This window comes from Chenopodium quinoa, unplaced genomic scaffold (genome assembly GCF_001683475.1).
Source record: "Chenopodium quinoa cultivar QQ74 unplaced genomic scaffold, ASM168347v1, whole genome shotgun sequence".
In the NCBI taxonomy this organism is placed as follows: Eukaryota; Viridiplantae; Streptophyta; class Magnoliopsida; order Caryophyllales; family Amaranthaceae; genus Chenopodium; species Chenopodium quinoa.
Window position 1 is genome coordinate 244,097 of NW_018742770.1, and position 11,579 is coordinate 255,675.

General features: G+C 33.9%; 1 protein-coding gene across 1 annotated transcript; it reads left to right on the top strand.

Annotated features, from left to right (window-relative positions):
- Window positions 1-414: 414 nt before the first annotated feature.
- LOC110724563 (7-methylguanosine phosphate-specific 5'-nucleotidase A-like) lies at window positions 415-10,877 on the top strand. The gene is made up of 10 exons (XM_021903976.1): window positions 415-1,399; window positions 1,604-1,733; window positions 2,651-2,711; window positions 2,810-2,942; window positions 4,039-4,162; window positions 4,711-4,767; window positions 4,846-4,942; window positions 5,231-5,438; window positions 9,521-9,581; window positions 10,476-10,877. The coding sequence occupies exons 1-10, from the start codon at window positions 1,299-1,301 to the stop codon at window positions 10,533-10,535; spliced, it is 1,032 nt and encodes a 343-aa protein (XP_021759668.1). The 5' UTR covers window positions 415-1,298; the 3' UTR covers window positions 10,536-10,877.
- The last annotated feature ends 702 nt before the right edge of the window (window positions 10,878-11,579 follow it).

Below are 11,579 nucleotides of genomic sequence, written 5' to 3' on the forward strand. Positions count from 1 at the left end.
GTATTCAAAGTACCAACTCATCAAATCATGGTCATGACGCGATCTTTAAAACAAGAAGTTGATAACCTGATAATAATCAATAATGAAACAATAATACATTAATACCTTATAAATTTGTAATAGACTAATATTTAATAAACAACAACAAGACTATAACCAAACTTGAAACATAACACATTAACATGATATAGAATATGAGAATTTCTGTAATTCTATATAATCTGATATCTGAATTGATTTATCGTATTCAAAGTAGCAACTCATAAAAATATGGTCATGACACGATATCTAAAACAATCCAACAAGAAGCTGATAACCTGATAATATTTGATAATGAAACAATAATACATTATAAATTTATAATAGACTAATATGATAATATCTAATAAACAACAAGAGTATAACCAAACTTGAAACATAACATATTAACATGATATAAAATAATTGAATAAATGAAGATTTGTGTAATTGTATATAATCCGATGTCTGAAAATAAAGTGACGAAATACCAACTTGATATAAAACGAAACCAGCTAATCGGTCAAAAACTCTTTAAACCCAATTTCTACTCGATCCATTTTTTTTTTCACCAACCTATACTGACCTGCTAATGAAATGGAAATACTAGTCCCAACTTGATATAAAACAAAACACGCTAACTGGTCAAAACCACTTTTTAGAACTCAATTTCAACCCGAATCAAACCGAATTTATCTAGTTTGCTAAAGAAATGAACCTTTTCAACCCGATCCAATTTAACCGATTACCAAACTAACCCGAATGATTTTAGCACCAAACCGAGTATAAACCGAACCGATATGAATCGAACTAGCATTAACTAGGGTAAACCCGCCCCTGAACCGACCCGTTTCAAAATAATTCGTTCATGACCCGAACCGATATGAACCTGAACCGACGTTGACCCGGTAAAACTGCCCCTGAACCGACCTGTTTCAAACCGATCCGATTATGAACCGAATCGTTTAAAAACTGAACCAGCATTAACCCGAGTAAACCCGCCCCTGAACTGACCCGTGTCTAACCGATCTGATTATGACCCGAACTGTTTATAAACCGAATCGTTTATGACCTGAACCGAATTTAAACCGTACAAAAATAAACCGAAACCGAAACGACCTGTGACTAATCAGAACCGAACTGAACCGACCCGCCGTTTAAATAAAACTGTTTCAACCCGAACCGTTTCAAACCGAAACCATTTCAAACCGAAGTCAAACCGAACTGCCAAACCGATGTCCCACCCCTAGCCATTTGGTATCCAAGAAGTGGTGCATGACATGAACTACGCCTATCATCGCTTCCATCTCTTTACAACTTCCTCTGTTCGCTACACTTCTCTCAATTTCAATTTCCAAAATTATCAACTCACTCCAACCAGGTAATTTCCTCTTTAATTTCTCTTCCATTTTAATTCTTCAATTCTGCATTTTCACGGGTTTTCTTCATCTCTTTCATAATCCCATTTTACAAATTTTTCTCCATTTCTTGTGAATTATAAGGGTCACATTATTATCACTTTTAACAAACATATTTCTTCAATTAATCATGCTTCTTCCTTAATTTTTTTTTGTATAATTTGCAGGATTGTAGTTTGCAGTGAAAGGAAGTTTTCAATGGAGGGTATTGAAACTGAGAATATGGTGGTGGGTGACACTCTTTCACTTCAGAAGAAGATTGCTGCAATTCGTGCTGCTGGACCTTCCAAGCTTCAGGTTTAAGCTTCGTTTTTCTCAATTTTTGTTTTTTGTTCATATGGGTTCATGGTGAGAACATTCAGTAATGGCAATTTCTAAGATGTTCCAATTTATTTTATCTGAATTTCTTAATCCTTGTGTTATACGAGGAAGTATTAAATAATTGGACCTTAAATATCTTTTTTATTTTTTTTAATTTATTTTATTTTATTATTATTAACCTGTATCTTATATTATCTGGACTTATATGAATTTATTACCCTTGTCACATTTTGTGTGAAAATAGGGTGAGGAAAGCATAGTTTTAAAGAACTGAAAAGGTACATTCTAGTATTGAGAACTGATGATCAGATTTTGGTTAGGACAGTAGGTATATTTTATTCATGACAACTACTGATCGTGCAGCAGCTTGCTATAAGAGATTTGTTTGTCTCCCCTTGCAGCTTTGCTTGGTGTAAAATGTAAACATTACTTGCTAGAGGATAAGCTCTCGTTACACATTTTGTGCACTTTTTAGTGGTGAAGACCATCTAATGCTAAGGTATACAGTGGTACTCGGAGAGCATCACCAAAAGAATCATGTCAACATAAGTAGAGATCTGGTGCTTTAAACTTGTAATACATTACATCCCCCTGTCATCACTACCAGATTTTTGTCTAATGGTGCTAAGGAGATTCCATTCCCATTTGTTGGCATGTCATGAAGCTTCCGAAAACATATGTTATGCTAATTCCTGTTTTGTTAGTTTTGTTTAGTTGCATCCAATTATGTACATGTATATTTCTACTTGTTTAATTTACCTAGATTTATCGAAACATGTATAGATTCAGATTGCTGATTAGGATTTTAAGGGGAAGGATGAAACAAATGCCTTATGTAGTTATGTGAGAGAGCATTAATTCCTTATAGAAGCTTGATACATTTTACTTATTAGGTGATTGCTGATTTTGATGCCACATTAACAAAATATAACATCAATGGCCAAAGGGGGCAAAGTAAGTCGGCCTCCAATCCTTTATTATATTAATACTCTTTGTCCTTGCACTCTATAATACATTATGCTTCCATCACTGTTTACTAATATCATGCATAGCCAGTCATGGACTTCTACAGCAGGGGAATCCAGAGTATGATAGAAAGAGACAGGAGCTATATGACCATTACCGTCCAATAGAAATTTGTCCAGAAATTCCAATCAAGGAGAAAACAAAGCTTATGGAAGAGTGGTAATTTTCTATATTATATAATGTTGACCCCCTTGATATCTACTGCTTTGTCAGTCATGTAAATGATGTAATATTGGCCCCAAAAAAACCATAGCTTTACTAAGTAGTACAATTATTTTATCAATAGGACATCAGCCTTTCGACTATATAATTCATCTATACACTATCTTGTAGTGGTCGATAATGCTTTTTTTTATTTTATTTTTTTTTATGTAAATACACTTTCCACCCCATATAATTTGGTGTAATTTTCATTTGCTGATGTCCCATATTGTATGAAGAAACACAACAATAACATCGTCCCAAAGCTTTTAACAAAGCTCTCGTTCTAAGAAGGGTTGGGGGTTGAGTGTATGAAAAAGCCACAAACTTATACTTCATCGGTTCTTTTTTAATCGCAACGTTGGAGATTTCACACATGTTAATGCACATTTTGTAGCTTAAATATCTTATGCTGTATTTTAGTCAAAATTATAAAAAGTTTATATTATGAAAGTTTCGGGACGAATCTGACTAGATCCCACATGACTATATATTTTCCAACGTATAAATCACACAAGTCAATCAAAAGAGTGAGTGTGAATGTAAAATTCCAAACATTCTGATTAAATAAGAAAGAGGAGTTACTTCTTATAGAAAGGATAAAATTATAAAGCAGTCATTTTTTACTACTGCCCATCTGGTGATTTACATATTGGTTCCATGTTTAGTGGAAGTCTTTTGAAAAAAATAATATAATAAAGGGTGTGTTCATAAGAAATCAAACATGCCTGTGCAAAAGTTTGTATCACAAAATAGGACAACGGGAGCCATTTATTAATTTGTCCACTAATAGCAAGCCAAGAGTGAAATCTTGTTTGAATTATTAGCAACAAGATAATCCATTTGAATCAAAATCAGTGTGAATGATACAAGAGTTAAGAGGAATTAAAAATCATTCTATGACCACCCCCTCAATGTCTTATTGAAGCATCCAAGGGAACTGCCAGCTTTCTAATCATGCTATTCCCTTTAAAGGCACTCTACTTGGCAAAGGGTTGGGTTAGTGAACCATGTCCTTGATTCTATTTCTGATGATTATCTTTCCCAAAAACAGGTGGGGAAAGACACATGGTCTTCTTGTTGAGGGAGGTCTCACATTTGATGATATAAGAAAGTCTGTTGCTAATGCCAGAATGGCATTTCGAGAGGGTGTAATTGAACTGTTTCAGATTTTAGAGGTGATTATTCTTCATCTTTCAATCCTTTGTTTTTTCTGTTACATGCATGATTATAAGTAAATTTTCTGCTTCACATTAGTTTGTTGAAGATGAACAGCTGAACAAGTTCATTATAATGGGGCTAGAAAGTGATCTTGTTTCCTCACTCATCCTCTATTTACTTATTACCAGCTCTCAAGCCAAAGCAAAACGTTTTCAGCTCTAAGCCATTAAGCCCACTATCTGTTGCCGTCTCATTAACATGCAAATAGTTCCTTGAGTCCATATGAGATGGCTCTTACCAATCTTGCTGCTCTAAATTGCTCTCAATTGAATCATAAATGCATGTCATTGCCCGCATCCATGAGCCATAGTCATATGAAATCTCAGTTTGAGCGAAACTCATGTATTGTTTTCTTCTTCATCCTTGTAGTGTGTTACGAAGTGTTTCCTGGAGCTCCTTATTTAACACTAGCACTGTTTTGTATATCATGACATGTTGTATAAAGTTTTTTAATTGTTGAAGCTCCCTCTGTTTATTTTACTAATTTTTTGTGTTTCTGGTGCAGGAAAAAAATGTTCCTATCCTAATATTCTCTGCTGGACTTGCAGATATCATAGAGGAGGTAGGTGTGAGTTTTTGCTATCTTTTTAAATAATTGTGGTTTTTTTGTTGACTACATTTTGTTCCATGAAATGAGCAGGTCCTCAGGCAGAGAATTCAGAGATCTTTTAAAAACATTGAGATCGTATCTAACCGGATGGTCTTTGATAACGAAGGGAACCTATCAGCTTTTAAAGGTAATGCTGTTATATTATGAACCTCATTGACATGTTGATGCTTGTTGCTGTTGTTACCTCTTGTTCGATGGCTTGCTAAAGTTTCATAGAATCATAGATTATGTGTATACTCTGTTCTCATGTAGTCATGTATTGATGATCCTCATTGAACGAGATATTATTACACTGTTATGCTACTAGAATTAATTTTTTTTTTGGGCCTCATACTTGCTGAGCTTTCCTTGCTGAACTTTCCTCAAAGAGTATTGATCCATCACTATATTTATTCTTCTGTCTTGTTGTTTCCAGGAAAAACTATTCATGTCTTGATTAAGAATGAACATGCCCTTGATATGGCGGAACCTTTACATGATAAAGTGGGAGCTGTGGATGGGCCTGATATTGATTATGTTGCCATGAAACAGAGAACCAACGTTCTACTTCTTGGAGACCACATTGGAGACTTGGGAATGTCAGATGGTCTTGATTATGAAACACGAATATCAGTGGGTTTTTTGTAAGTTCCATCCTTTCAATGCTATCTTCTATTAAAGCAATGGTATTGGTTTTTCTTTGTTAATATTTCTGTCATCTTCTGCCATGAGTTCATGATCATCTTTGGCTATCTTGCATTGTATAGCTATGATTTGTCATTCTATCATTGCAACTCTTTTTTTCGTTTTTATATTTTTTTATTATTTTTTTCTGAATATGCAAAGCAGGAACAAGATAGAAGGGGTGAGAAGGGGGGAGGGGGGGATTTGTTTTGTTACTGTAGAATTCAATTCCTGTAACAGATAACACTGATATTCCCTAGTTGAGTAATACAAATGTGCTCTTATAGAACCTGAGGATATAAATCCCAGTTGAGTAATAAAGAAGTGTTTTTATGAAACTTAAGGTATCAATCGTATCATCCTTCCTTCCCTTTTTAGCCATGGGATTAGCTTCCATGTTTAATCTCCTTGGGGCAAATTCAGCCATTCATGAAGTAATAATGGATATCAGGTCCCTGCAGTTACACACAAGATTGTTAGTTGGATTATGGACTCCATCAAAGCATGCAATTGATTTCTTTTAAGTGAGTTTAGGGAATAATCTCCCCTTCCTAACACAGGTTAGCTATAGCTGTCAAGGATAGTGGCTATTTCTCCATGGCTTTGCGATGTAGCCCTTTGCACACCAATGATGCCTCAAGGGCTCAAGCAAATATTAAGCCCTTAATCATCTGGCTCGGTTTTCCTTGCTCGGGCTTCAAAATGGCCTGTGATTCATCAATTTGGGCCTCAAACCACGATTGGTCATAGAAATGCGTTCCAATCTCCAACATCTTGTAGCAGTCATGGAAGAGAGGAAAAAAATGTTAATTCCTACATATTTAACTCATTCTCGAAGATCAAAAGCTCGGTGTTGGAAGAGAGAAAATTGGGGTGAGAGAGAAAAGGCAAATCTTAAATTTTAATTTTTCTCTCCTCTCATTTCTTAAAGCAAATTTGTCATGTATAATCAGTTGTCATATTTGCTTATAATCCAAAATGAGCAAATTTTAATTTTTTCTCTATTCTATCTCATTTCTTAAAGCAAATATATCATGCATAATCGTCATATTTCCTCATTTGCGCGATGTACAAACTGAGCAACTTTGTTTGCTCATTTGCATAGAATGAGCAAAATTTCCTAACTCATCTTTTTCATCTCCTTGCACCATTTATAGAAAAATGGTAGCTTTAGCATCACCCTAACACAATAACAATAACAACAATTCAGATCCACAACTCAAATAAAATAACAATAAAGTTCAATATAATTATATACTTCACATCTTCAATCAAAATTCCCAATAATATTCTTCCCAAAATATGTTTCTCACATCCCAAAATAGCACATTTTAAAAATATATTGAACAATTGTGGGGAATAATTGCATGAAAAAACAGGATTAACACTTGATTTCATAATTCTCACAATTACATACTTATTTGATTGAAATTCTCAATCTGAGGAGAGAGAAAATAAATGAAGATGATGAAGAAGAGGTGGAGAGAGAATCGAATTGGTTAAATAATTGCATTCGTTTATGAATTTTATCGTAAATTTGCATCTTTTGTATGTAATTCCACCATGGTTGGATGATTTAGGGTCTTTTGGAGGAATATTGGCTAAATAATGGGTGTAAAGGGGCTTTGATCGGGAGTTTGTATTGATAGGTACTACGATATATGAGCTGATAAAAAAGAGTCCTTGGAATACGCAGACCTGACTACCTCCCCAGATTTGAGATCCTCTCGCTTAAGCTTTATAACTTACTGGATTGTGAAAATTGCTCTTAGCAACTTTAACTGGTGGACTTCTGTGATCCTTTTATTGAAGTTTACTAAAGTTCTTACTAAGCTGAATAACTAATTCAGTAATACGTAGTTGTTAGCTCTATAACATAGTTTATCTCTATTGTTTTCTTTGGTGATGATTTCTAATGGTTTATTAACTATTTGCTCATCTGGAATCAGCGATTACAATGTTTATTGCCGTGTACTGGTAACTGTTGAAAGATTTTAAATTGAAAATAACCTCTGTGTTGAGGATGAAGCCAGTGCTGATGATATTAAATGTAGAATTTGGGTTATTGAAACCATAGACTTACTTTGACAGGGACAACATGATAAAATTAAAGGTATGCTGGAACAATTAATGTCTTGGAAGCAGTTGCTTGACATGGTCTAACAAAAACTTACAGTCTGGCCTCAACTCTTACTACCCTATTAGCTGTGTTTCTTGTTCTGGTTTTGAAATTGGAGTTATTTTGGGTTTTAGATTAGTATATCCTCGAATCTGAATTTATGGGATGCTGACAACTGTTGGAAAGAACCTCATCATATTTTCCTTATTTTACACTAGTTATGATTCAATTATTCACTGGCTACATCATTGTTGGTATCTGCAATTGATGGCAACAAGACTGAATATGGAAGGAACATTATTAAATGAGATGTAGAATGACTTATAAAGAAATTATGGTTAAGCCATATAATATAAATTGATGGCAACAATTTTGTTATCTGTAATATCCTCAAGATCATTAAAACTCTCCTCTTGTCCGTTGTTTGTGGACAACCTGACTCATCGTTAGTGAACCATGTAAAATCTGTGTTCTTGTTGATCTTTCTTGCGTCTGTCATAACATAAAGTGATTGGGTTTCCAAGTCAGGTTTAACTGTAGTACCTTTTTTTTTTTTTTTTTTTTTTAAATAATTTTTATTTTGGTTGTTGTTCACTAATTGTGGCTATGGGAATTTCATGAACAATCAAATTGCTTTGCTTCTTAGCTCCTGTACTGTTGCCTGGAATTTTTCTGTATTTGAAATGGAGATATATTAAATCATGTGAAAGCATACTGCTGGCATAAAATAAATTGTGGACAAGTTTTTTTTTCTATTAACAAAATGCTGAGAATTTAACTTAGCATAGTGACCAAAACAGAGGGATTGAGGACAGAAAAGAGATTCAGATAAGAAATTATCTTAGCATATGATTGTATATTGATGCTACTGAAATCACCAACTAAAGCCTCACCTATCTTTCAAGAGCAATGGCACCCTCCCAAAACTCTTAAAACTAATAACTTTCCACAATATTCAACTTAGTTCTCATGTTTCCCATTTTTTATTGTTTGGTTTGTAAAGTGTGGAAAACAATTATTCATTTGTTTTGAAAGGAATGAATCCACATATTCCTTCTAACTCCTGAGTCCTAACATCCCTTTTCTATCCCCCCATCCATCTTCTCTCTTCTACTCACATGTTTTCCTTCCTCTATATTTTTTCTTGTAAGGAAAAAACAAATGAAAACTGTTTTTACAAGTGTGTCTTCCCTTAATATAATTAGTGAATAAAAACAATGAACTAATGAAAAGATGAGGTGGTTATTAAGTAAACAGATTTCTACAATAATTCTTACTATAATGTCAATATTATTGAACACAGATCTTGATTACTGAAGCACACGACACTTAGGATAAAATCATTGCTCAATCTGATGATCATCACCCACTTCAAAATCCTACCAGTAGCCTAGTCTCTAAAACAATAACCAAGGTAGGTTGTGTTTTCATTATGCATAGATGGTTGACTTATAAAATTGATGTGAAGAATACAAGCCACATAATTTAATACATCAGATTCTGTTTGGAGCTTTATCCTATGTTTTGCAGCCTCTCTTGCCACCAATGACAAAATTAATCTGTAGTATTCCTTCCACCCAAAGTAATTGACCCACATTAGTTTAAGAAATTGAATTAAAATATCGTAGAAACCGTTCTTTATCATGTCTGCCAAATTGATGTTGCCCTGCTTTAGTTTAAGAATTATTAGTTAATGATGTAATTAAAGGGACAAGGAATGGTTCAAATTTTAATTTACTGAATTTTGAAATTGAAATATTATTGTTGGACGAATTAATAGGAAGTTGGCCTATTAATTATTGCTGGAGATAGTATAAAGATGTACCGTTTATTTAATATGTTAAATTTTTTTGTATAGTAGTAGCCTTGTACTATCTTGTAAGTAGAATTGGTGACTGACCAGGGTCCATATGAATTATGCAGGAATGACAAGGTCAATGAATCTCTTGAGAGTTACAAAAAAGCCTTTGATGTTGTGTTTTTGGTGAGTGGCCTGAATTGTGTGCCTCTTGTTTAATTTTGTTTGACTACTGATACTTTAGTAATTTTGTTTTGGTCAAAGGTTGTTGTAGCCGCTCTGTCCTTCTCTGCTTTATTCCTCCGTTTGATATTTTACTTTGGGCCAGTAAATCAGGGGCTATGAGAGCATTATTAGAAGTAGGGTATGTGATTGAAGTATGTGGTATCATAGTTGTTAAGCTGTTGATGTCTACTTTATCCAATGCGCTTGATTCTGTGGAAAAGACCTACAGAATGACTTCTCTTTTTCTCTCTCTCTCTCTTTGGGTCCAAGGGAGTCACAAGGGCATTATAATTACAAATGGGAGAGGGGATTTGAACGGTTGAACCTGTGACATACAGACCTATCGTATACAATCTCTCAATGTTTGTCATTAGGCCAAAACCTCATTAGTATGACCGACCTAATCATAGGTGCTGCATAGTGATCCTATTTTTTTCTTACAGTCTGACTTCAGACCTAGGATCTTTGAGTGACTGCGTTTTGGTGTGGATTGCATTGATATTCAAACAATGTTTAGCCTGCCAATGATATTGATATTCCTTATACTAAAGATTGAACTTTCCATTTATCAAAGAATACAGAATGTGTTCAGATTTTTATTTTGACAGGATGGTGTTTTTTTTTTGTTGGGGGGAGGGGGGGGGGGGGATAGTCAAGTTGTATATCTATAATTCGCAAAGAAATACTTCGTAAAAGATAATGTACAGTCTGAGAGGAGTTTTGTCAACAGATGTTTACGAAATGCAGTATCTCAACACTCATATTGCTTCTTAGGGTGGATGGTTTTGTATCAAAGCGATTTTCTGTTCCTTTAGAACTTAAATATGGAATTAAACATCTGTATTTTTGTTGCAGAATGATGCCCCGATGTCGGGAGTTATCAACCTTCTTTCTCAGCTAATCAAAGATGGATAGATTGACTTACATGCCTTGTATTCTTTTCACATCAATTCCTAAAGTCAACATTCTGTGCGTATTGAAAATACAACGTACGTTGGGAATTATAGTTTAAGAGACTAAATAAACTACTGCTAGCATTTTTCAACTGGGTATATGATCGTCAGATTGAGCCATGATCTTAGCCAAGTATTTTACGCTTTGGTAATCATGATTATTGTTTATTCATGTTGACATAATTGTTAGAATAATTTATTGTTGTAGAAATTTGTCTTCTTAATCTTAATAACCACCACATATTTTCATCATTATTAATTTTCTTTTTTCTTATATTAATTAATGTCTACTCTAGCTATTAGTTTGCTTTAAGACATGGTGGTGATATTCTACTTAGCACTCATCACATATACCCTATTTCCTGTGGCATTTGATGAATGTGCAATTGTGCACTGTCACTTGTGTTGGTGTTACTATTTCCATCTCTATAATTCTGAGCGATTTTCCAAAATAATGCTCAAAAAAAAAAAAAACACTCAAGTTAAATATTACGGAGTACAAGTTTTAAATTATCAAGCTTCACACAATTTCATAATATTTTAACTCTTTTTTTTCTCTACCTACTTGATTTTTTTAGAATTTCCAGTGTTGTCATGGACTGTACGCTAATGATTGTATCACTTCCTTTAGAGCAACGGTTCGAATCCCATTAGCAGCTATAAAATAAATTGCTTATAAAACAAATACGAAGTATGCATATTATTCAAGTATGAATATTTAAAAATTCTACTATCTCTAGGTAAATGTAGTGAACAAGTCGTGTGGATTAGCTCCTATTTTTTGATATTTTGTTCATATATGCAAGATTAAATTGTCTTTTGATTTAGTTCTTGTATTCATATTAACAGACTAACAATCACAAGCAAATTAATTACAAGTCACAAATCACCTTTGAGTCTGATTTTATACTTCGTAAAAACTTTTGGGCATATATCTAAGGATACTTGTGTGTATTTTAACTGTGTTCAGTTTATTTGATCTAATTTAATTTGATGTGTCTAATCT